The sequence below is a fragment of the Chlamydotis macqueenii genome, chromosome 10 (genome assembly GCF_036417535.1).
Source record: "Chlamydotis macqueenii isolate bChlMac1 chromosome 10, bChlMac1.mat, whole genome shotgun sequence".
Classification (NCBI taxonomy): domain Eukaryota; kingdom Metazoa; phylum Chordata; class Aves; order Otidiformes; family Otididae; genus Chlamydotis; species Chlamydotis macqueenii.
The window spans coordinates 5,029,334-5,056,752 of NC_141565.1; the positions used below are offsets into that span (position 1 = coordinate 5,029,334).

General features: G+C 37.6%; 1 protein-coding gene across 10 annotated transcripts in view; it reads right to left on the bottom strand.

Annotated features, from left to right (window-relative positions):
- The window catches only part of DOCK3 (dedicator of cytokinesis 3), a 211,565-nt gene that overhangs the window by 38,594 nt on the left and 145,552 nt on the right, over positions 1–27,419 (bottom strand). For 7 of the 10 annotated variants that reach the window (XM_086755634.1, XM_086755635.1, XM_086755633.1 and 4 more), the window contains exons 20-35: positions 26,195–26,278; positions 25,740–25,840; positions 24,336–24,417; positions 20,998–21,168; positions 17,253–17,445; positions 15,282–15,409; positions 14,155–14,301; positions 11,927–12,025; positions 9,735–9,829; positions 8,087–8,162; positions 7,061–7,161; positions 6,752–6,810; positions 4,418–4,566; positions 2,838–2,923; positions 944–970; positions 728–823 (exon numbers count right to left, since the gene is read on the bottom strand). In XM_086755634.1, coding sequence (XP_086611760.1) covers positions 728–823; positions 944–970; positions 2,838–2,923; positions 4,418–4,566; positions 6,752–6,810; positions 7,061–7,161; positions 8,087–8,162; positions 9,735–9,829; positions 11,927–12,025; positions 14,155–14,301; positions 15,282–15,409; positions 17,253–17,445; positions 20,998–21,168; positions 24,336–24,417; positions 25,740–25,840; positions 26,195–26,278 — 1,694 coding nt within the window. Of the gene's footprint in view, positions 1–727; positions 824–943; positions 971–2,837; positions 2,924–4,417; positions 4,567–6,751; positions 6,811–7,060; positions 7,162–8,086; positions 8,163–9,734; positions 9,830–11,926; positions 12,026–14,154; positions 14,302–15,281; positions 15,410–17,252; positions 17,446–19,692; positions 19,780–20,997; positions 21,169–24,335; positions 24,418–25,739; positions 25,841–26,194; positions 26,279–27,419 lie in introns of all 10 variants that reach the window. The other 3 variants (XM_086755636.1, XM_086755630.1, XM_086755629.1) reach the window with 3 other exon arrangements.

The following is a 27,419-nucleotide window of genomic DNA, read 5'->3' on the forward strand; positions in this document are numbered from 1 at the left end:
CAGCAGAAGAAAAAAATTATTTGAATTCTTGTCAGTAGGCTAAAGGTGGAAATATCTGGGGCAGTTCTATACAGCTTCAAATTGTCCATCATTCCACAAAAACAACTCCAGGAGAGTGTGTGTGTGTGTGTGTGTGTATGTGAAGTTAAAATATTTTCTTGTAACTGAATCAAAGCTCCGCTGTATTGACACAATAGTCCTGCAACTTCAGTCTAAAACTAAACAAAGGATGCCTAATTTACAGTGGAGTCTCGCATACATAAATGACCAGCTGTCACGTCAGAGTTTCCTCAGATGAAAAGTTTTCCAACCCTGCACGTCTAGTTGAGGCGTTCAGCACATCTTGGTTCAGCAAGGCATTTGAGATCATTCTTGCATTTAGCATCTACTTTGCTGAATTAGGCAAGATCATTTCAATGATAGAAGGAATGAATCATTCAGCAATCTGAATAAAGCCTAGTCCAACACAATGAATTAAAAAATTTCTTTATCTTTGCTGTTATCAGGAATAAGCATACAAAGTGAGAATTAGGGCTCTGGAGATGCAGGCTTAGAATTTTTGCTCAGAACCCAGCAGCAATGAGTTAGGCTTGCTTACATAATGCTTGCCATCAGAGAAGCACGCAGCTTGATAAACAATAAAAAATATTCCGTGTAGAAAAGAAATTGGGTACTACATCTTTTAAACTCCTTATATTTAGGATGTATTACTGTTATTGCCAGATACCTGTAGTCAAGCAGACGCTCCATGAGACGAGTAACTGATGTAACGAAAGAGATTCCAGTCTCCCGCCATGTTTCCTGCTCAATCTTCTCCAGTAAACTGTTTGGAGATGAAAAGACCACAGATGAGGCTTCCAGGGAAATGGTACAGTGCATGCAGACAGCTGTGGACAACATGGTTTCTCCTTCATAAAACAAATTCATAGAATTACTATCTTACCTGGGATATGGCCCAAAGAGCTGGGTTCTACTCCAGGCAGCATGAAGCAAAGACAAGGAAATTACAGAATTGACAGGAGAAGGAAAAACAGCTTCAGATTGCCATTTAAAATATATGAGAAAGAGGAATGCTCATGGCAACAGTTGATTCCCACATTATTACCTGTAGCTTAAATACTGCTAACAGCAGGGAGAAGTTGGAAGGGAGTCTAAACCTAATGCAAATACTACTTCTTTGCTCATTCCTACAGTTTATTTAAACTGGAAATAAATAAATGGTAATCTTTTCCTGCTCAGTAAACTAGACACTACAGGGAGCATCTCACTGAGACAACTGTGAAGGATGAGAGAAGGCTAGAGTGAGAACACTGACATATTTAAAAAGTTAAAAAAGAAAGCAAATTTACATGCTAGATTTCTGAAACTGGATCTCCAGTCAAAGAACTTGCCACTTCTATACTAGCAAGAGGAAAGAACTTCTGCTGGATGTCAATACATGTCCTCACAAGAGGCAAACTTTTCTGTACTGGAATGATTTCCAGCTGAGGGAGTCCATTCACATTTCAGCAGTATAGTTGAGACAGTAGAATTCAGGGTCAACTGTTTATATCACACAGCATTTATTAACTTTGTGGAATTGTGGAACTTTTTCCTCAAAGTTCAAGTTGTTCTCAGAAAAGTCAGTAGCAAATATAAACTAAAAGGTTGCTGGACTTCAAGGCTGTGTTTCTTGGTAATACATGCAGTCACTATGATCTAAAAATAAGTAACAAGCTACTGTCCCTAATTCTTAACATTTCAGGTAACAAATGTCTTCAACTGGAGCAAAGGAAATGCACGACATTCCTCTTGACAGGTGAATTAAAAAAATGCCAAAAACCAAAGGATAGATATTTTCTTTCCTTTATCCCTGAAATAGATTTATTTTATCTGTCCACATGAAGTGCCAGACGTCCCAAGGCTGAATACGCATAGATCAAAACTGAAGACATTTACAGGCTTCCTAAGGATAAGCATACAGGATGGGCAGGCTTATCTATCTTGAAAATGAATGAATGTGCAATTGTAAATTCAGAAATACAAGTATTGGTTCTAGTGAAAAGAAGGTTTCTGCCTCAAACTGCCAGCATGCTATTGGGGGTCACATCAAATTGTCTGGAATATATGGCTCAAATTCTGCTAATGATCTCTATGGCTCACTGGAATATTAAAAGATTTAGGGTTAACTGCTCTGGACTCTCAGAGTTCAAAATAAGTCATTTTGAAATAAACTAGGATCACTGGAAATGAAATTTGGAGATGGGTCAGTAATCAAAGATAACTAAGTGGAAAGTCAGGTGTAAAGTCTTTAAGTTTACCCTTATGATTGGATTTTTGGTCTGAAAGGGAGTGGAAATACAGTGTCATGATGGACTATGGAGGAAGCAACTTGCAACTGTTGAGCCAACCACAACATGACCTTCAAAAACTGGAAGAAGCAAAGCAAAATGCTGAGGAGAATCTCTTTTGTTGTAACAATGCCTGACTTGCTACATAGCGCACTGTTTCTCTAAACAGTCCCAAGGCCATGATTTCACTTACTGCTATGCAAAAATAAAGGCACTGGCTCCTCTAGCAAATCAATTCTCGATAAGAGGATGATAACTACTTACCTCTGGAGCCTTATATTAGATTTCACAGAACGAAGACAAAGAAGAATTTAGGTTTTTTTATATTCTTTTCCGAATTAGAGTGACATATTTCTATTTCACTCAGTCATGCCATGAAAACCTGCCAGAAAGTCCTTTACCGCTTTCTCTGAAGATCAGCACTGTAGCTGCGGCTGCACGATCACTACTTAAACTCTTTAAATGACCCTGCACAACACAGAGCAAGCAGAAACTGGCATAGCTTACAGCAGGCTGAAGAGTTCCCTGTAGTTCTCATCACCTTTTCCTTCGGATACCAGGCTGTCCAGCTTGTCAATCAACTCAGCTTCCACCTGGATGAAGAAGTGATTGGTTCCAAATTAGCTGTTCATGTGGAAGACAAGAGCTCCAAAGTAGGAAGACTGGAAGAATATTTTATTTCTCATGCCCTGGGGCTGCGCACTTCTAAGTGCAATTGATTTATTTCTCTGTGGCTCATTTAAATGCACACACTTTTCTCATTTTTCGGTGAAACAGGAGGACTAAAAGTAAGTTGTCCTTTTACTAAATGAACATCCCACGGGAGGTAATGTTGCTTCTTCACAGGAATTTATGCTTCATAGAACAGCGTGGAAATTTGCTCCACAAGTAAATTACAAAATATTCGTGGAGCTCTCATTTAGAATACATTAGTGAGTCTAAAAATTAAGTGAGGATTGTGAAGATTATGAAGAGTTCATCTTGAAAGTATAAACAGGTCCAGAAACTTGGAACATGACTTGGCACTTTTAACTGTAAATGCCAGAGCAGGGACTGTTCTATTCATATGCTGAAACAAGCAAAAGAAGACCATGACCAAATGCTACTGTAATAATGCCAATAATAGTAATAATCAAGGGAGTTGAAGAGGAAGAAAAATATAAACTCCTGGTAATTGTTTTCCACAGCATCTGTAATAGGTCAGGCTACGGAAAAGGTCTGTTAACTTTCATGGAAAGATATATTAGATCTGGCATTTTAGTGAGTTTGTGGATAATAAATAATCACATGAATTATAATTTAAATAAAAGGATTTACTACTTCAGAACACTTATCTGTCAGTACTTCCCCTCAGTATTGCCCTAAACACAATGACAATGAAGCACTGTCATCTGAGGATCCAGTCCAAACCAATTCTTCACTATTAATACTTTGCACTTCAGGGATCTGTTTTGCAGTGGAAAATTTAAACAATTCTCTGACCATGACTAGGCAACAAAACGATGAAGACTTCTCTCCCTGTTTTACAATCAGAGCTCACAGCAGGTAGAAACTACAGAACTGTTGGGCATAACCATTCCAGGAGAGCTACTACAATTTCTTAAAAAATACACAAAGTCTGTTTCAAAGTATGGCATAATTATTGAATTATACAATACCACTTTCTAGCTGGAAATTGGAGACAGAAAAGCAAAGACCACTGTTTTCACAAATACTGGCTAAATCTTTACATCTCCATTTTTGGTTCTCAGTCTGACCCATTTAATGGTTGGCTGCTAATCTTAGTGAAACCAATGGGAGCAGTGAGAGCTCAGCACGCATAAAATCCTTCTCTCTTCGTCATCTCCAGTGTGATGAGTGCATCGCTTCTGTTCTCTGTGTTCATGGGAAGTGCAGCTGGCTCTCAAGTGCACTGTTTAAATAATCTTGTGAGTCTTGTAATAGTCTTGTGAATTTTTATATATTTACATGACAACATCTTCTTCACAATCAGAAACAGATCAACAGATACAAACTCCTTGCTTCCAGCTGGACACTGCAGATAGAGCAAGGAAAAGAATCCTGCACATGCCTGGGAAGCGACTTACCTGTTTGAAGTTGCCATTCTTTCTCTGCTCCCAGTCCATCATGTCATGGAAGATAGGGATCATGATATTCCGGACTTCTGGTTGCGGAACAAGTGTAACACCAAGAAAGGGGCCAATCATTCCCGGAATAAAGTGAATCTTATGCTCACCTGTACAACACAAAGCAACTGTAATTAATAAAAGCCTTTGTTATCTGTCACAGAGAAAATGGGGAACCCCAGCAATAATGACATACATGAAGTAGTAAGGATCAGCATTAGAAAAGCAAACACATTATTTTCCTGAAGGGACTGAAACAACAGTATTTGCTTTACACCATTCCTTGTGAAGTCTCTAAGAGCATTTTTAATTTCACTGTTACAGCCTTCAGCAAAAATTGTCAGTGCATTTTACTTGCAAAGGAATTCAAACTGTCAAAAAATAACCTAACTAAAACATATTAACTAGGGGGAAAAGAGGTCACAGATATTTCTAATTTATGATGAAAAAGATTTTGAAAGGGCTGGTGAGAACAATGATATCTAATAGAACATATTTAGATTTCAAAGAACTACAGAGCTCTTCATCTTCAGTGCTGTGGAAGTCTCAATTTCATAACTGGCCTTGACTTAGTACCAAATTGCATTGCTTCTCAGCAACAGAAATCCAAAGCATCTTGCTAAAACCTCTTCTGTGGCATGCTTACTGTGCAGTTGCATAGAATAAATCAAAATAGCCACATTCAGAACAGCATTCAGTGATAAATATCTGTATCTGCATATCTAAAACAGGCTTTTCGCTTCTTATTTGAATTTGTCTAGCATCATTTTCTGGTTATTTGATCTCTGTTTTGTTAGAGAGCCTTCTGTTCTCCACACAGATGTTTAGAAACTGTGATCTAGTCTGGCTGTATCATCTTAGTTGTGCAAGATGGGTCAGGCTTATTCAATATTTTATAATATGGCAGTTTCTTACTTCTCTAGTCATCTTCCTGAGTGTTCTCTGAACTCTGTCCAGCTTGGTTTTGGTGGTGGGTTGTTTTGTTTTGGTTTTTTTTTTTTTTTTATTTCTTTGAGCTGTAGAAAGCAGCACCAGGCAAACTATTCTAGAATCAAGTGCACTTATGAAAAAACTGGCAGTAGTATTGTCCCTCTTCTCTTATTCTTTTTTACACATGACATTGTACAGGTAGCTGATTATCAGCATGACACTTTTGTAGTTTTTGTTTTCCTGAATAGCACTCCTACCTATATTCCTACAAATAAAATGTTATTATTTGGCTTTTTTAATAGATTGCTTGCAGCCACATGATCAAGTTATCCAATCTGATCTGTATCATTCCTTTGCCCTCTTAATGACTTGTGATCTCTATCAGCAAACATTTTAAAATTTTCCTCTAGAATATTATATGCTTCCTTTGTCTTCAAATATTTCCATAGGTATTAATTTTTGGTCCCTGATGGAGACAGGATACTGGCCAGCTGGACTTGCTCTGATGCCGTACAGATGTTATTTGGCTCTTCTATTAACAAAATCCTGAATTACCTAAACACTAAACTGCAGCACACTTTGAAAAGCCCAAGTCCTAGATGAAAAATCTCCATTTACTTTTTGAGATCTGCGGCGAGATATATTTCCCCCCATCTTGTAACATGCTTAATTTCATAATCAAAATACACAGGAAAAGGTCAAATGAATTGCAGAAATTGAAATTTTATCACAACCACTGCATTATTGTAGACAGGAGCTTTTGGTTTGGTTTTTTTTTCTTTGTTTTTTTTTTTCCCTTTAAAAATAATAACATAGAACTTATGCACACCAGAAGACACCAAAAAAGAAGCTTGACTGCATGCCACTTCTAAGCTCTGTTATGACACACACATACCTATAATTTTGAATTGTGACAACTTTGGCTTTTGCATCATCTACAAAATTATAAAGTTGGTTATAGCTGTGAAAATCTAAATTTCGGCTTTACAGCCATGGATTGGACAAAAGTCAGAGAGTAACAGTATACCTCCATATGAATCTGTCTGCAGCACAGCTGAAGGGATTAGAAAAAGCTGATTTTGTATTTGCAAATACATAAAAACTGTCACTGATGTGTCAAGACAACCAAAAACTGCCACTGTCACCTTTGAGAAGAAAGCATTCAAATTCACAGGAATGTATTATTTCAAATAAAAAGTATGATGAGACAGTGTAGAAGAAAAGTACTTCCTGGATTTACAACTCTTAAGGGAAACTAAGTATTCTATGATGCTACAAATACTAAAAAAAAAAATAAAAAAATTCCAAGATACATCTGGGGTTACTTTGGCTTTGCTTGTTAGGGCAGAGAAGGAAGAGACATACCCAGGTTCTGCCACATGCTGAAGAGCTCATATGCCATCATCACTCTCATATCACCGTATCTGAAAGAGAGGAGAGAGACAACTGCCTAATGGAACAAAAACTGGCAAGGCAGTGATGTTTAAAAAAAAAAAAAAAAAAATCAAATTCAAATTTAAGTCAACAAAGAAATATCAAACAACTTCACTAATCACTGAACACTGTATTAGGAGATCTACTTATTTATTTCCCAAGCATTTCCACATCCCGAGTTCCATAATAAATCACAGGGACTTGTGGTAGAAAAGGGAACACAATAAAACATTTTCTTACTTATCTAGAATCTTCTTCCTCTTGGCTGGTGTGGCATTTTCCAGTTGGAGACTTGGCTGGTTTATAAACAAAACTGCCAGGCTGAAGTAAGAGTTCCACACCTGTGACATAGGAAGGAAGTTTTATAGCATCGTACTCCAAGGAGTAAGTTTGGAACAAGTGTAAGAAAACTTGTGTTCCTTAATAGGAAGAATCAGTAGAATCAGTAGAATCAGACTGTTCCTTTTTGTAATCAAGATGTAACTTAATGACTATGTATCTTAACTACTGAGATACTAAACTCTTACGGACACCGATAGATTATTTAAAACCTGGTAGGAACTAAAATTAACAACCCCAAGAAGATAATGCTTTCCTCTTAGCACCAAAGTTCAAAAATAAATACAACTTGGTGACTTCAGTGAATTTTAAATTGTTCTTTTTCTCAAAGCTCAACAGATTTTATCCCCTAAAAAAACCCAGCGATTGCATTATATAATGAATGACAGCCCTATAATTTGGTCTGTTTTCCCAAAGAAATAAGGCTTCTGCCATCATGCTGTGTGTACGTATGCTTAGGTGCATGTCTGGCAGCTTCTCCTTAGTAACACCAAACCTGTTGCCCATTTTCCACTACCTCAGACAGAGAAACCACTCTAAGATACTGTGTTCCTCCAGGTTTTAAGTCAATAGCCAGAAAAGATCACGAATGTCCGTACTTCAGCAAAAGCATTGCTTGAGTTTACATTTTATTAGCCATGAATCTGTAAGAGAGCATGCTTCATTAGCTCCACTGCTTGTGAAGATACTTGTTTCCCTTATGAGGGGCTCAATTTTCACGATCTGATCTCACAGCGTATCTGTTCTACTTCCCTGCAATTCCCCAGCAGATTTAAATTCCTGTCTTTTATCAGTTAGATCATCTTCTTCACAGACACTCAAATAAACACTGCAAATATAACCAACTAACGCAGAGAATAGCTCTTGTTCCTTTGTAACTGCTAGTTTAAAAAGATGTCATAACATGTTCTCAGTATCAATTCTTACTTTAAAATCAAAGTCCGTTTCCGTGAAATTCTTATGCAGTGCAGAAGACAGGTACTGAACTGTTGTAACTATGATACTGCAGTCAAAAACAAAACAAAACAAACAAAAAAAAAAAGAAAAGAAAAAAAGAACATTTGAATCTGGAGCATAACACATTACAGTGGTTTGTGGTGCTGATGTTGCTGTATGTACAGAGATGGGCATTCTTCATGTAATCACTGCTAGATTTGCACAGAAGTCACCTATCTTTCTATGTTTTAATAAACAGTTTGTACTAAGTGATAACAGATTAAGAATTTTCATCATTATTGTAACTTTTGGAATTCACACAGGAGCATTTAAAATCCTGTCTATTTTGCATAGCTAGGCCATGTTACCTCCAGTAAAATGAAAGCTTACACTCATCTTTCTCCAATTTTAAGCAGACTTTTTTTTTTTTCCTCCAGAGAAAAGCAATTCAAAAAGTTTGAGCTATTTTCAGTCTTGGCTATACCATGGTCCTTTATCTGGTTCAGACTTCAACTCAACATATTTGTGAGTATTTTGCCAGTTCTGGATTCCCTGGTATTTTTTCATAGGTGGCTAAATTCGCCTTAGTGAAAGGCAATCAAGGCATGTGATAAATTCAGGAATTAATAAATAGCATGTAGTATCAAAAGAAACAGTACATCTCTGATTCACATGAAAGCAACACTTCCAGTACCACTGCTGAACATACCTATCAGTCCAAAGGTTTACGGCAAAATTGCACCAAAGGGAACTAGCTAAGCTACAGCATCTGATGGAACTACTCTTCTCATGTGGATTTTTCTTTTCTTACAGAATTTCATTTAATCTTTGCACTTGAAATACTGAAACCCACTTCTTTCACTTTTCATTAGCACTGTGAACTCGCAGAGCATAGAGCTCAGCAGCTGAGCAGTCAGCCGTTAGGAAAACTCGCACCGTGTCTTCTTGTAATGGAAACCCTTCCAGCTGTTACTCAGGAGAAATTCTATAGCTAGTTTATCTAAAGAAACTAATAAATAATTCCAGCCACCCTGCGTTCATCACACTGCTGCAATTCCAAACAGCACAGCACTTAATCCATCAGAAGCAAGAAAATTAGATAAAATTAAGCATTAAAATGGTAGATGACAACTTAATTGAGAAATAACTCTGTATGTAATGCACTTGGTGTCATCACTGGGGTCTGCTCCTCCTTTTCTAAAATAACTGAGTCCTCTTTCTAGGTAGGTTAAGGAATGATGTTTATGGGGAGAGACAGGCGTTTAACGCAGTAATTTACTGAGACAGGGATTTGAGAGGCCTGCCTGTTAATACCACTCGCTGTGGGTAGCTGTTCTTTGCCACGTGTTATGATAGCTGTTGTGCCACTCTTACCCTCAATGCAGCCACTTCAGCTTTAGGTTTAAATTTTTAACTCTTTGATAGCTGTGCATAGTGGTAGGGTTTAGGAAACAGAATGAATACAGAAGTCTCAGTTTGGTCCAGAGTGTTAAAATAACTACAGAATGAGGATGAGCACTCCAGAATTCCTGTGGCTCACCACATCTCAGTCTGATGAAATACACCGCATCACAGGTATTAACTGCCCAGCTGAGGAGAAAAAGTTCTCATACAGAATGTCAACAGTTTCTCTACTTACTTGCTTGTAAGCAACCTCATCACCATCCAGTCTCGAGGAAAGACACTCATTTTCATCAGGTTCCGAAACACACAGAAAATCTTCAGGAGAAACTCCTATTACATAGGGAAAAAATTTAACGAATCACCAGCAGCTGCAGATTAATGTATTTTCTTGATTACAATTAAGACAGTTAAGCCAAGAGTGCTCCACTTGAGCTTTGTGTCACTAGGCTGTTCAGCTGAAAACACGGAAACACCATGTATCGCCTCTATTAATTTTGTGGGCATCTAATATGTACTACACAAGTTGCAGCTGTCTTTTAAATCTTAAATTCTACAGTGAGATGAAAAACTTCCTTATGTGTATATGACTTCTCATATTATGGTTCAGAGTTCCAGTGTCAATTTGCACCTATTTTCAAATATACTGGAATTATAATTTATTTATGCATTCACTTAATTGATGTTTCTGCCCAAATTTCTTTGGGCAAAAAAAGCCACACACTTGCCCAATACAACTCCTGCATACACTTTTTAAAATAGTAACAGAAAACCCTATTTCTGGCAATATGCAGTAGAAAAGATCTATTAAACAGATTCAGCTGAATATTTGCTTTCCAAAAAAATCCTCAAACCTGAAGACATTCCTGTGTTTTGACTATCTGCACCTCTGTGTCTATAAAGAACCACAGCAAGGATAAAACATGCCAAGTTGCTGGCCTGGCAAACTCTGATTTTGTTGCCTTTTTTTTTTCTTCTACAGAAAATCAAGACAGCACAGAAAGTGACAGTGCAAGGTTTCTTCAGAACTGTCCTGCTATTATGCCTTAGTGAGGCAGGGAGAAAGATCGATATCTTGGTGTAACTGAGCTAAGAGTAAAGCATCAAAAGCTCCTTCCCTTTTGGCCTCATTTTAGCCTAGATGTAACAGTGGTAAGTGATCATAATGCCTTTCCATCCAAGAAAAACTATTGGAAATTATATTATAGCAAAAAGAAAAAGTAATATATTTTATTAGGTCAACTGACAGTTGGAAAAAAAGTTGGGTATAGAATCTTCAGCCTCTGTGATACTTCTGGAACATATCCTTATATTATCAGAGATAAAACAGTATTTGTTTTTGTGCGTGTAAATACAAATTTCAGTTCAATGACAAATCTTTTCACTGGTCTGACATAAGAACTATAGCTTAGATAGCTTTTAAAAATATCTATTAAAAATTAATATGAATTAATTTACCAAACCTCTTCCTATGAACAATTCGAAAGTTACCTCAAAGGCAGTAAACTCAGGTTAACTGTCAACCTGAGATACACTGAACCCTGCAACCTAATGGTAAGAATTATATAATCCCAAATTTATGTCCCTGATTTATTCAGCTTCTCCATATGCACATGAAGTATTTAGAAGCTTAAAGACTATTCAGAGAGAACTTAGGATGGTTTCTCCATTTCATTTCTTAAGGCAACATAAGTTCCTGCTACATTACATTCTTCTTATTGTCCATATTTTATTGAGTGCCATGCTAATCAAAAGCATTTTATATAAAATCTTGTCTTTATTGATGAAAGTATTCTGCCTTTTAAACAGCTTGTTGTTGGAAATACTCCTCTTTTCCATGGAAGCTGAGATTAAAAGTTAGTTTCTGTTGTTTTGAGTTGTGCCATTTCAAAATGTGAGTGGCAAAAAGCCACCAGAGAGGTCTGTACCCCTCACCAACCCCTTCTCTTCATGAAGAGTCATAATTTAAGTTCATGTTCACAAATTTGGGAAGCATGCAACAAGTGGAGTAGTAAGGTTACTGCTTTCTCAAAAAAGATTTTATCTGCTAGAGGCGTTTGTGTCCCCGAAAAAAGCTTGAAATTATCTTTTGGCATAAAAGCCTTTGTAAGTAAGCTCCAATGCATATTGAACACCTAGTAAAATGCTATAGAACAACTGACTTTACACTCACAGGAATAAAAAACCCCTGTTCTATCTGGTGCAATAACAATATCCTTTTCTGTCTAATAACATCTATCTTGGGACTTTATTTGCTGTTTTGAAGATATTTCAGTGCCCTGTGGTCTTAAATGTATTTGTAATGCAACATCTACTATTGTAACAGTGAAAGGAAGATCCATGAGTAGAGTGCCAGTGAATGGGAATGATTATCAGAGCAATTAATAAAGAGCTAGAAGGACTCCCCTCTGCTCTCCCGTTCTGCTGTACCTTTAGTTCATCTTTGCTTTGGAAGTTGTCCAGTAAGTGCTGGAAATGAGTGTCTGACATCTGACGAAGCAAAGATAAAAGACAGGAGACATATTCTCCCTGTTGGCCAAATGAGAAACTGTTTCATTCAGACAATCTGAAACATCACAAATATAAAACTCAACCTGGGGTAAGGTATAAAGGGAGGGGTCTGAAATGGCCCCAATGCCTATGAGAGGAAAGCTGACATGCACAGAGATTAAAAATACTGCACGGTAACAGTTTGTGAATTACTGTTAATACACAGGAATACACCTCTTAGATGCTCCTCCACAGATGCCAGTTTTAAAGGTCTTTTAACCAATGTTGTAGTCTAAACAAAAATAATTCAAAATTATTAATACAGACATTAATGAATCACCCTCCAAGCATGCAGGTTTTGACAATCACCTTTTTCACTTACTTAATAAACCGTGGCTGTCAGAGGTGTCACTGGAGCTCATGCAGACATACCAGGAATTATTTAAACTAATTGGCACAGTCAAAAGAGTATAGTGATGACAGCATGGCATCAGTATGGGCTACAAAAAGTGTCTGGAATTTTGTAAATATGTGGCTTATTAGTGCTCACCAAGTTATGTGCTGTCATGGCTACAATACTAACAGTATTCCAGTAAGATATTCTGAATATAGTCTGGGTGAGCCTACATGAGCTACAATTACACTTCTGGCCTGCAAAGCAGATGCGCCCTAACCAGTTACCACAGTATCCCAAAGTGTTTTCCAAAGATGAGCTTCCCCATTTTACATATCTGAAAGCAAAGCACAGAGAAGTTAAGCAGTCTGTCCAAGATAACAAGTAAGGCAGTGCCAAGAATGTAAGGAGTCTGTCTTTTGACTGCCAGTCCCTTGCACAACACTGTTTTTTCCTGTGACAATGAGCAATTAATTTCGAAAATATACAAACTACTTTCTAAGCAGTATCTAATAAGATTCCAGATATCACTGTGCTGTGACATATAAATTCAGAAACAAAGACAGGGACATTTTATACCTAGGACTGTCCATTCAATTTTTTTTTTTTTTTTCTAGTTGGCTCAAGCATCTACCTGGAAGCTTTGACATAGTTTCAACAAACTTTACAGGGCTGAACTTCACTAGGGAAAAAAGTGTGCTTTTATGTGTGAGGTGGCATGTGACAAATAACAGTAAGCCAAATGGTAGGAGTAAAAGGAAACAGAGACGTTACTGGACATTTGCAAGCTAGCGCCTCTCTTGTTTTGTATCAAAGAAAATGTCTGAAAACTACTAAAATAATCCTCATAATGAAATACTTGTTCATTATGAGGATTCTACCATTTGTTACTTTATCTGAGCTAACATGGAAAGATACAATCTTTTCTCTTGTGTGAGGAGTGTAGCTTAGTGTACATCTGCCCCCAACGAGATCGCTGATATTTCCGTCATTTGATAAAAAAGCTAGTCTAAAAAAAAGGGATGTCTGAACAACAGCTTAACATCATACATTGTGCAAAAGTTGCATTAGAGTTTCTGACAAGCAAAAATAGACTAAAATAGGCTACAATAGAAAAGGGAACAAATCCAGAAAAGAAGAAAGGTGAACAGCAAAATTCTGTTCTTTTTCTCCTCTTCCATCGCATGCCAAAGAAAAAAAATTCTTTCTCTAGGTTTATGCTGGCAGTCTGGACAAAGTGGTGGCTTTTCCCACTTCTTCCACGAAGCTCAACAGCTCACTTGACTTAGGATCTGTTAATTTCTTTTTCAAAAGTATGTTGTGTTTCATTTGCATGAAATAATCTGTGAACCTGAACAGAAACTCTCCAAGGTGTTAAGTAAAGGGACTTGTCCACTGAGAGTGACGGTATTCTCAGCCCTAGGAACCAGAGCCTGCTACTCATACAGCCCTTGCTGATACGTATTTAGGGGTGAAGCCCCAGGAAGCTACCCAGCTAGCGTATGCCTCACATTCTAAACAATAACTCTCAATCACAGCTGCAAAGAAAAACAAGAAAATAACCTGGAAATCCACAGAAGCTTCCTGAGCTTCACGGCTTCCTGCAGACCTCACTACTGCACAGAGGAAGGAAGGGATTTGTGGTTTATTAAGGGAAGGAGACAAAGCCCTGGGCATTCATGCAGCAGAGATGATAATGAGGTGCTGATGGTGGTGAGGGACTGAACCAAAGGTTAGAGAAGCAGGAAATAGAAACTGATTGTTAGTTACTAACAGTGATTTCTGCTGTGCACTGCGGGCAACGCTGCCCTCTTACCGCCTCCTGAGACTGCGATTTACTCATGATTGTAAGCAGAGTTTGCAAAAGCACATCCAGGAGGCTCTCCACCATCATCTCAACCTCCTCGACGACATCTCCCTCCTATGGTAAGTGGTGAGCAAACAGACAGTTAGAAACTGCAGAGAAGGGAACGGGTAGAGACAATTCTGCTGAGTCAGCCATACCACAAACACTTGTTTTGCCGTAATGGAGGTTCAGAGAAGTAAAATCAAATTAATCATTGGTACCACATACTGTTGTGATGCCAGTGTGTGTGTTACCTCCTCAGTCTCTGATGGAAACATTCAGGGTCACAGCCATAAAGGTAAATCTATAATCAAAGGTCTGCATGCACTCTAGAACACAACGGAATCAAATTATATTTAGGAACCTTTATTCTATGGCAGCATTATTTTAGCTTATTACCATGATACCTTTCATCTCATTCCTTTCACACAAAGCTGTAACTTGCAATTGGAAATACTCATTGGTATGAATTATATTTAGCACCATGAGCTTCCTCCTTTAGAATCAGGTGGGAAAGCTTCACCACCCTCTGTTTGTGAGCACTGCTTTAAATGATCAAGTTACCATTTGAGATCAGAGTATTATGATCATCAAAGCTGGTGTTTCAACTCAGCAGCAATTTCCAGAAGTAAGTGTGACTTCATTGATTGGATAATTTTAGAGTATTCTCTTAACATGACTCACAAAGCGCTAGTTACTGTCTCTTGCAGAACAGCAAGTCCTAGAGCTGTGTAGAGCTTTTGAACTCCATTGACATCCAAGTTCTGGGCTTGGATAAAGAAAATTAAACAGTGTCAAACCGGGTACATCTGTATGCTTTTTCCCTCTCCTAACAGCAAGAACACTGTGTAATCAGAATGCTCTGAGTCACACACACAAAGCAGACCTTCATTTCAGATGTTCTCCTGCTGACAGAAAATTAGCAGAATTTCATTTGTAGAAGGATCTTCAAAAACCTGTATTAAGCTATAAAAATCCCTCAGTCTTCATTTTACTAAATCAGTGGTGCAATTAAAAAAAAAAAAAAAAAAAAAATCAATCAAACAGCAGATTACCAAAGAGCTGGTCTTGATTATGGAGAAGATACTACTGAGGATCCCAGAGCAGATAAGCAGCTCCTTCTGCTGTCGTAGGTGTAGGTGAATGTGGTGAAGAACTACAGGTAGCAGGATGCGCCGGGACTCTGAAAGAAGGAAAATCAGATCACTTTTCTTCCAAAAGAGACTTAAATTTCAGCCAACCCAATCAACAGCCTTTTGGTATCCAAATTAGCCTACTAATACACAGCATATTTGATTAATTGGTGCAACTTCCACTGTATAGGTTGTAGTACACCACAGTTCCAAGAACTGTATCTAATGAATTAATAGTGCATCTAGTTTCAAAAATTCATAAATGCAATATATGTGATGTTCTCAACAGTGATACACGTTGGAAGCAAGTTGTGAACGGCTGCTTCCTAATGTTGATTTCCTTTGTGCAAATTCTTCCTCACTTCATGTTGCTTTCCAGCTCTGTTGTCCTGGGTAATAGAGCTTCTCTAATATATGCCTCTTAGAAATGGGCTAATTCTTCTCTTTTAGCTGGCTTACAAACCTTGATCTTATTAAAGAAGGAAGAGCAGGTAGCAGCTACAGAAAACAGTAGCCAAAACAGAGAAAAAAGGAGACAGGGAAAAAAGTGGCAAGATGTCAGCAGACTGACAGGACAGAAAAAAGGAAAATAATTCATCCATATGGGAGACAAGGAAAAGATAATCTATCTTCCTTTAATTGCAAGACCTGAAGAGCAGGGTAGGGTGGGCAGCCAAAAGACAACTTTGGAAACTATATTCATCTTCCCAAGGGTGCACAGGACATGGGAGAGACTGTTGACCTGGGAGTACTGGGTCATGCTTCCACGGAAGGAGTAGGACAGGGATCTACCATTATATGCTGGGTGGAACATGTGTCATCTATATACAGTCACAGCTGCCTTGCAATGCTGAAGCTTTCTTCCTGATTTTTGATGCTGAAGTGAGATGTCATGGTGCTATGCAGCAGCTAAAAGCATCATTAGTTGCCAGTATTACTATAAAGGAGGAGTGAAGTTTAAGGGCAGGACTAAAGACCCAGACCCTGTGGGTGAACTTACACCTGGCTTCATCAGGACAACAGAAGAGGAAGTTTTTGCCCATGAACTGGCACCCACAAATATTTTTATCTATAGGTTCAAAACACTATCATTAGATAAAATTCACTGTCTGTTTCACAGCCTCCCTTGGACTAAACTACTAATTCTCATACTTTTTGAAATTAATTTCAAATTTAAGAAAAAACATATATATTTATAAACAATTACAATGTATGGTTTAAACATAATTCTGTGGTCTTATCATTCTCACCTTGCACTGAGCAGAATAATTTGAGTGCACTAACTTGAGATCCTCACTACAGGGAAGATAAGCCCAATGGTGCTTTTTATCTTCCACTATTCCCTTCATAACTTCTTTCAATCAGACCTTTACGCATGAAATAAACTCACGATCTTCAATCCTTCTTCATTCAATTAATTCTTTAAGAATTACTAATATGTTGAGCTAAAGAAATATTAAAGTTCTAATGTAAAGATTAAACATACTTTAAAAGAATGTGGTGGGTTTATCTCCTATAACTTTTTCTCCCCGTTTCTCTTTCTCGGACAATAAGCTTGCTAGAAAGGAGGTTATCTTCCTACCCGTGACAACAACAGAAGAGCAATACAAAGTATCAAGTGAGATCGGGCAGTTTTAATAGACTTGATTTGTTAATGTACATATTTTTATTAACCTTTAGTAACCACAGTTCATCTATGATGGATTTATAAACCTTTTCTACCATAGGGAAACTTACAAAATACCTGCAGTAAATATTCATCAAGATGAAAAATTACCAAGCTTATTGGCATTCAGCAATGAATTGTTTGCAACAAAGCAACTGCAAAATAAATTTAACGTGTTCCTGCTCTTAGTTAGCAGCAAGACTGAGCCTCAGATACTGCTGTCTTACCTGAGAAAGAGAACAGGCGGCTGTCAACAGTGCGTGCAATAGATTGTAGCTTAACAACATCCATTGACTGCCCAATGTGTACTGTACTGGGCATGCTGCCCAGGGTGCCCCTCACAAACTCTGCGACTTCCTGCACAGTGAACATCTGCAGCAGCTCATCAAAGATAGCAGGGAAGGAGTTCAGCAAAGCAGCCTGAAAAAAGTAAATGAAGAAACTGAAAATGCTGAATTCTGTAACTGCAGCTAAATGCAGTGAAATAGAAACAACAGCAAAACTGAATTAAGGGTCTGTAAAAAGCTACTAAATAGTGCACTATGGCTGGTGTTAATATTTTGCTATACCTAATGTTCATAGTCACCAAATCACACGCAGTTTATAAAAATCAAGCGCTGCTGCAGTACTTGTATGGTAAGCTGAGCACATACATACTGTAGAGCTTCAAAAGGCTGCATTTTAGGACACAGGTTAAAAAACAGAAAAAAGTGGAGGTACCAGAGAACAGAAAATAGTCCATTCTTGCTGATATACTTTAAAAAATAAACATAAAACTTGTTTCTCATTTGAGAGTTCCATAACAATTTTCTGTTGACATGTTGACAGACCCTTAACCATAGCAGCGCTGTCACGGGATACCGCAGTGTTTCTGCAATACGGGTGGGCTGCGATTTCATGTGAGAAGCATCACAGCATGCAAGTAAGCGTGCATGTGACTTTTGCAGTAACAGATATTTCCAGTAAGCTGGAGCTATCCTTGAAGGTGTCTCTTAAAGTGCAGAAACAACATCAGCACAACCAAAAAGAAAAAAAAAAAAGAATAATCAAACTCTTATTTCACACTTTTTCAATTGATTTCTTCGTAACAGCAGAAAACTCCATGCATCACCCTGTCCTCAAGTAGCATAGGTGCCATACCTAACAACTGCCACACACTTGTAATGTCTTAAAATTCTTCTCTTTCTTTCTCTATATCCTACGCAACGTCCATGCCTGTTTCCTCATTATAAGTACTTAACTTCCCAGACGGTTTCTTTCCTGAGCTGCTGTACAGTCTGGTTTTGATTTGGCTGCCTTATTCCCATCCACCCCAGCCACAGCCGCCCCACCGTGCACACTTCCCTTCTCGCCGTTTCCACCTCCCTCGTCTGAAGCTCTCCATGCAAACCACACTTCCTGCAGGAGTTCAGATTTACCAGACTTCGTTGCAGATCGCTGTTCAGTTTTGCCCTTCCAGATTCTCACCACCTATCGGTATGTTCTGCTATTCTGTAAGTTCTCCTTTTCCTCGCAGGTTTTTTTCTTCTCTCATTGCATAAACATTTCTGTACTTCCATGCTGGCTCTACCCCTTGGCATGCCTCTCCTAATCCATGGAATATACACTTTCTTCTTTGCCAAGTCTTTCCTCAAAGTATCTTTTCCTTCAAACAACAGTGATAGCTATTTAGTAGTCTTTGAGCAAAGTCTATGTTATTTTTACAACTAACACTGTAGAGCCCATTAAATTATTCTGAATATAAATTTACCTCTTTCTTCTTCATGCTCGTTATCTCTCAGCATCTTGTCTTGTTACAATCAATTCAGATTACACAAAACCCCACATAACCTCCTGGGTGTTGTCACCTATTTGTTGCTACATACATACAATATACTAACAAAATAAACAAATATGAATCATTTAAATAGCTCGTGGTACCCTTGGAAGGCTATAACAACCACAAATCCAGTCATCATCTTCATCTTTCGGATAACACAAGTCAAATTAGAATACTGGCCCAACAAATCCTTACAGGAGTTTTCCTAAACTTGTTTCTAACTATTACTATAAAGCAGAAGGATTTCTGTGGTGATTTAGGATGTCCAGCAGCAATCTAAGGATATGCCTGGGATCTCTCCACGAAGCTTTGGAGCCGTCTTGAGGAACAGCTACATTGTTTCATCAGTTCCTTGAAGGGCCCTTTTTTTCTACAACACCCTAAAATATGCTGGAACGTTACTCATGTTGCACTAATTGCCTGGAAGGAAGGACATAATCACTTTTAATCTCATTGCTAGAAAGAACTATATTGAGATCACTCTAATATCCTGGGTAAGAGGACAAGTGTGAGGAAAATTATGTTTGCTAGTGCCTCAAGCATTTCTGTAGATATTTAACAGTTGCCCAGATTTCCGGAACTAGTACATAATCTCCTTGGTTTTCCTGAACAATCTGACGTATATAATCTTGTATACGCCCTCAGTACAGTATTTTCAGTGTGCTGATGCCATAAGCTGTTCCATAAATTACTGAAATATTCCACATTTCCTAGTTTTAAAGTACCAGCCACTTAAACATTAAATTCCGGTTTATATGCAGGAAAACAGGGTTTTGGGGTAGGGAAAAGGGATTAATTGGGAAGATCCGTGATGAAATACTTGTGCAGTTCTGGGGATCGTTACTTACAGAATTAAATGACGGCCTTGAAGTACCACCACATTTTTGTGGGGCACATGTCCCAGCTCCGCTCGCCTGCCCTCCAGGCTGAGAGGCCTACGGGGCAATTGGGATCAAGGGGCAACATAGTGGCAAGGGGGAAACAAAAAGTAAACTTTTCAAAGATTAAACAAGGACAGGCTTTACAAATTACAAAAGTCCAAAGTAAGAAATACCATAGTGAGAGAAAGGAGGAAAAAAAAGAGACAAAGAGAAAAAGGGAAGATAACCCCATCCTCAAATCTAACACAGCCTGCATTCATGAGATGCTGTTTCCACTCACTGTCACTTTGCCTGCAAAATTCTGTGCACTGATTTCCTAGCTCATCTTATCATACCCACTAATGGGTGATTAAATAAAAGATCAGAGCACTTGTTCTAAAAATCTTTCAGAGCAGCTTCTTAAGAGAGAGATCGCATTGCTGGCAGCTTCCCTAACCAGTGGAGTCACTGTTTGGTTGCCACATTCACAGCAACCACTTCTTTGGCAAACCACAGTAGGTGTTCAAAACATCTGTAAATAGCAGATTAGTGATTACAAGTCACTTTCTTATGACCAGGAAGTTCTAGGTGGCCCATTTTGACATTCTCTGAGCTGAGGCACATACAACACATTTGACATTACTAGTTTAAACTTTTAAACACAGAAGTATATAATTTAATACAGTGGTCTTAAAAATACAACCCAAAACTTAGCAGCATCCTTACTCACTTTTAGTAGTATCTTAAGCCTACATTAAATCTTCATGAAGTCATCTGGGCCGTATTCAAAATAATGTATTAAATGTGAGTGTGGGTATCACAGTGTGCATGCAGTCAGGCTGCACATGATTCTGACTGTAATTGTAGAGTATGCTGGAAATCAGGTTATCTGACTGTGAGTACATCAACTGAACTTCTCTATTGCGATGTTGCCATGACCCTAAGTATTGACTTGAGCTACTACAATTTCAAATTTCTTGAGGCCAACCATAAGACATATGAATGAGAGACTTGAAAACACAGTTTACGTTTTTGAAGAGCAAAAATCATGTTCTCATGTGAGAAGTCACTTTCCTCTTGAGAGTCCACAGTTCAGCTCACCTGTATCTGTGAAGTGGTGCAAAGCAACTGTCTCATAACGTTAACTGGCTATGTCATTTTCCACTATCATCAGCTTGTTAGAAGGCAAAATATCTACTAACCTGCATTTAATTGTCATGTGCCCATACATATTACCTTTGCAGAAAATAGCTGCCTTTTGGTTTGCTAGTTAAAGTGTAGAAAATAGCAAACCTGTGTGAAGATGAGAGTCTCTGAGCTCCTGCTGTCCAAGCTGAGCACAAATCTGATGGACTGGAAAAGCTCCTGGATGCTGGAGCGGAACTGTTCCTCCTCCATTCCACAAGTAGCTCTGGAGTAAAGGATCCGAGATTGGACAATGAACTTGAAAAGATATTCCAAGGCCTTAAGGAGCCGGAGAGGAAGGAGATTAAGATAAAGAAAAAGAGAGAAAGAAAAATAAAGGAGCTTTAAAGAGAACCAGGAAAGATTCTAGGTGCATAATAACTAAATTCTTCAGCTTTAGAAAGGAGAAAGAAAAACAGGTTTTTTAAGTTACGTAATTCAGTTAAGGCAAATATCCTTTCTCAACCAATAACCTTTGTTACTAGTGTGTCCCACTAACAAAAAAAGCATGCATTTAAGTCAGGCAAATTTGATTTACATAATCTTGGTGAAGATTGGAGACTTCTTGTTTTCTTGTGATGCGGCAAAACGACTGCAAGTGTCTGAAAAAGCTATCCTCCTGTTTTCATTCTGTTTTTACCCTTAAATACTTGAGTTAGCTAATCTGGATTAGATAAGTGGACTGTCAGTAGAACAGAAGAAGGGTTACCTGGAAAAAGGAGAATCTACTTTTCAACGTGAACACAACAGCAAGGTTCACCTTTATTTCTGGCAGCTATATGTACAAACAGAAATAAATGCAGATGCAGAAATAGAAGACAAGAGCAGCATGTGAAGCCCTCTGGCAGCCCGTAACAGTAGCAAGCAGCAGTGCTGTAGTGAGTATCTTTTTACTTCGAGCTGTGAAAAGTTAAAGCGTCTTTCTTTTATCGTCAGACATGAAACTTGGAGAGCACCCAGCAGAGGGAGAATAACCTGCACAGAAGATGGCATTTAACAGCACTATACATTGTGGGACAGATGCAGCAGTCCTGAAGGACTGGCAAATTGGATCTTTTTGTAGCAGAATGATAATTTGCTCTATGACATGTCTACATTAAGTATGAATTTGCAACCTAAACATCTTTTAATGAGAATTCTGTAAATTTCATTATTCAGAACTGCATTTATTTGGCAGCTGTGTCAGTGAAGAAAAAAATCCATTCTTCTATGCAGCCTTTAACAAGCTTACCCATCTATTGAAGGTTCTCACAGACACTAATGCAGCAATATATTCTACACAGCAACAAGATCTTTTTGATCATTTGGTGTATACAACTCTAACACTGAAATGTACTAAATACCAGCAACATTTAGACTTCACTCCTTCCCTTACAGTTTAATACAATACATGGTTAAGGCAGCATTAAGGGAAGGCACGATGCATAGTTTGATGATATCCTCAAAATTCAGCACAGGACACAAACAGGCTGGAGCTCCAATAATCATGGCCTATACAGAAACATTAGTAATATTCCACTGTATTGGCTGGACAGTAGTATTGTCTGCTTCATTGTTTGGAAGCTGAAAGTTAATTCCAATACAAATTTTGCCCTCATCATATATTTTTGCATCCATAAGATACCCCTCATTGAACCACCACACTATATGCACTAATATGCAATGTTATGTTGCAAGTTCTAGAATGCTACAGCTTTAAGGATAGAGAATGGGAATATGAAATTCCTTATAAAGCCATCACAGCTTTCAAAATGCCACTGATATAGCCATTTTTTTTTCAGGAATGATGGCAACGTTGCTAATCTGGCAGTACATTATACTTCTCTAGTAAAACATTTCCCAGTGAAGCTTCCTTACACCAAGCAACTTAAACAGGAAATAACACTTTGTATTTCTGGATAGTTTCCAGACAAAAGTCAATTGGTTCACAAGAATCAGCTCTTTAAGGTTAACATCTCTGCTGCTAACACCAAATACAGCAAGTCAAGTGCTCGTACAAGCTGTTTTATAGGTTTGGTATAGATAATCATAATTCTAACCTGAAAGCTCATAACTTTAATGTGAAGATTATGTTTTGCAATGAATCAGAGGATTTATGTAGGAAATTCTGTAATTCTCTACCGAAAGTGAATTAGCAGGCTTTCAGAGACACTCCAGGTCCTTAGCACAGACAACCTAAATTGTTGCCTACAATGAACCCACAACAACAGCTAACTGAAGAGTTCAGGGTGTTTGCAGATACACGGCTGAGACAGTAAAAACACAAACCAAGTCTTGTTAGCACACATCAGCACTTGGTCTGCTTTTGACTCTGACTACTTACAAAATCACGGATATGACGGATATATGTGCCTAAAGACATACAAGTACACTGAAATAAAATTCAAGCCCTCTATTACATTTGGCATGATATTTTAAAACATCAGCGTCAAAGTAAAGGGAGTTTCTTAAAAACGTAGTCTGCATGCATGCCTCACACAATAGGTGAGCGCACACCAACCACCTGTGACCAGCAGCCTAAAGGCTCACAGTACATCACATGCAAGAACCTCTGACTTTCCCAAATGCTTGCCATAAATTAGAGGAGTAGGGTATGTATGTGCGTGTGCTTCACTTGTGGCATGATTCATCTATTTGTACTTACGTGAAAAAGTAAGAAAAAAAGAAGTGCTAATCTCTGCCACTGCTACTAGTTCTAAAGTACCCAGACTCAACTGTTTGGACATAAGCCTACTCACAGTAAGAAGGTACAGACGGACACTCACTCAAAGAAAAATATCGTCCTGCCAATTTTGGAATCTTGTATTTACATACGTGTCAGAAATGTTTTAAAGTTACACCTAGTACAGCTAATACTTTATTTATTCTCTGAATTCTCTGTAATAGCACCGAAAATATTCCCTTTATTTCAAATGCCATTAGAAAGCTGTGCCTTTCTGCAAGATCATACTCTTATCACGGAACTGTGATTCAGGTCCTGTGCAATGGTAGTTACAATTTCCATCCACTTAAAGGCTCATTCATCTGCTTCTTAAAATACTCCAGAACTTCAACCAGTAATATAACGAAGCTGTGTCATAGGCAGAAATGAAAAGCATATCTTTGATCCACAGCACCTGTGCCCAGTGCATTTAAAATGACAACTTCTTGAAGTGCAAGGTGTGGACCACATATATATATATATATGTATGGCCAGTGTGTGTATATATACACTCCATGTAGGTCTCACTTAAGTTCTCCCTAGGGCTTCAAAAGGACTTAAGGAGACATAATTCTTCCATTCTTTTTCTGCACAAGAGAATTAAAATTTTGGCAAAATATTTTTTTTTTTTTTTTTAATTCTGGTTAAACAAATAGTTTAGTCAGTGCCAGACTACCTTGATTTTCTTTACAGCTTCCCCAGCCCAGATGGAACAAACACACAAATACTTCTATTGCATACATACTCTCATTGCTTCCTGGATGTGGTCTTGGCGTACAAGCTCAGCTGAACGGTCCATGTACCACTTCAAACAGCGGATCAGCTCTCTGAAAGTAACAAAGAGTGAAAAGAAACCTTCAACACTATTTTAAAATTAGTCAGGCAACAAACATTTTGGTTTTAGGGAGAAACCTATAAAATAGTCTAATTTCACTCCATTTCAGTGGTCACCTATAGCTGTCCTAGTTACTGAATTTACATAACAGATAAATTTATTTAAGTTTCAAAACCAGAAAATAATTTATGTAATTTACTTAGACAATGAGGAACACTAAGAGAACATAAAGATGTTACTGAAAAGACAGCTTTGATAAAGGCATGCAATAAAGTTCTAAGACCAAAACACACTTTTTTTTTCTTTTTTTTTTTTTTGGTAAGAAATTCCAGATCTCCTCTGAGTAAGCAGCTTTTAGAAACGAAGATCACAAGGAAAATACACACATCTATTTTCCTAAGTATGCAATACCATTCAGACTAACTCAAAGAGTTGTATTAAAACCAAGTTTTATTTCAAAAATCATGTGTTCTGTCTGAAAGAGGTGATAATTAACACAAAGGAGAACACCTTTTTACCCTCTGAACATGACTATGCCTTCTAGTGTTGTATAGTATCTACAGTTTTTTACCTGTCATTGACAGAATTTTTAATAGATTTTAATTACACTAAAATTCAAATGCCTTGAAACAATCAAACCCCATTATAAGCTGGTTTTAGTAGTTTATTGTGGCCAAAGATAGAATATGCTCAAATGTACAGAAGAAATGGTGTAAAAGAAAGGAAAAACAAAACCCTGAATAATTGTTACTGCTTTCAAAAAAATCTGTCTTCCTGTCTGATGCAAGACTCAAAAAGAATACTATAAAATAAGGCAAAATCTTGAAAGCGACAGTGAAAATTAAGTTTCTGATCTACTTTAAATATACATTTACTTTAATGAAATAGAACATCATCTTATGTGAATACCTGTCTACTTTGGAATAGGAAATTACAATTAGTTCTCCCAGCTTTCACACAAGTCTTATTATATCCCAGCATCCTTCTTAAGACAAAAAATGTATATGCTCTTTGTAGCTCATTAGTACAGACTGATAATGAGTTGTTGCTGAGTCACAGTGCCTCTTCAGTTGAACAAAAAAAGTAAGTAAGATTTGCCAGTTCAGAAAGGCAAAATAAATTCCAAAGTCTGCTCGTTCTTAGCCACAGGTGACATTCAGCAGCTTTTCTCTATAACTGTGCTGTAAAACTTTCTCATCTGATTAGTTCTACTTTTGAAAATCACTGCAAACATGAAGGTTATGACTCTGATGGTGACATCATTCAAAAGCTTGCTAATACCGTCTCCTGAAGCGATGGATAAACAAAACCTACTTGTAAGCCAGTGCTCCTGCAAAGTGCTTCTGAATGTAAGTGTCCATCACAGGTCGAAAATGAAAATACTTGCTGTCACGCAGCAGATTTATGATGAATACCTGTGGGAGACAAAAAGGTGAACCCATACTGAAGGAAATTGCACATTGTTGCTAGGTTTCTATAAACGAGTTACATAAGCTAAGGATAATGAAATGTATGCATTTCTCTAAATAGTTGATAGTTGTGTTATTAGGCGTTATTGTTTGCTTCTCCCAAGTGACAGCAAACATTGCTGTCCTCAGATCTGTTGAGGCTATCCCGCCCTCCTCATCCAAGATTATTATAGAAACCATAAGGCTGGGTCCAACTGAATATTTCATATTTCATGGAAGTAAAATACTAGCAACATGATAATAGGAAACTTAAAACTTGCTGGCCACGAGATAGAGAAAAATAACAATGCAGCAGCTTACCAAGGACTGAAAGACCAAGAGACCATACTTTTCTGTGTTGTCATCCAAAACGACAAACAACGTGTCGAGAATATCTTGTAGGAACTAAAATGACACGAATAAACAAAGAATTTAAAATTCAGTTGTATTTAAAGGACTGTCATTTCCCTCATTTTAATTATTTCATACATCTTTGTATGAAATAATGTACTAGCCAAGGACAAATCACGTCAAGTTCATCCATATGATATGACAGATTTTCAGTTGTTTTTACTGAGAAGAATTTTTCTCTTCACAAGGAATTTTTCTAAACAAAAATGACAGAAAAATAAAAATAACAAATATGTATCGCAGGCCTGATTAATAAATATAACTGAGTGTTCCTGTTACTGTAAGCTGACTGAAAGTGCTGCCTAACAACAGTGGGAAAACAACTTTGATTCTTCTGTCATTACAGTGTATCAGATATTGTTTGTCATCACATTTAAGACTTGGAAGCATATTAACTGGTGCTCCAAATTATGTTTAATATTGAAAACTTTTGTTATATGACAGAAAGTAAAGCTTATATAACTAGAATTAATCAGGTCAAGTTACATATTGCCAGTTATTTCTTTCCTCCTTCGGCTTACTGAATGCTAACAATTCAGTCATTTTCTCTCCTGAAAGCACAGTCCTCAGAAAGGATGACTGTAAAGAAGAATGCTGAAGATCAAGTTGACTGCACATTCTCTCATTATTTTTTAATCTATTCTAATTAATTTTCTAAAGTAGAAAACAAGAAATAAAATATAACAACTTATAAAGTCTCTGAAAAGATAAAATTTCTTTTTTTCTGAATTACTGCATTCTGTTCTTCATTCCCCAGTGCCAAATGGCAGTTGATTTAGGGAAAGAATCAATTAACTTCTCCCCTTGGAATAATTTAATCCATATGTTTTTATGCTTTCCTCAATAAAAACCAGATGCGTGTACTGCCCTGCAAAAAAAAGTGTACAAAACATGACATTCTTGAAAAATTCCAATATAAAAAGGGTATTGTCCTCTTCTGTTACTGTTACAAAGTTATCATGAAGATGAGCATTCAAGATATGGCAACATTCAAATGAGTTACAGTGAGGTGGCTTTAATTAAATTACTAAATTAAGTGATGGAATTTCTCTTTGGTTTCTTCTCTTTGGTTGTTTGCCATTACAAATTATCTCCTTTTACTTCTAGCTTTACAGAACTCTGCAGAACTAGGGAG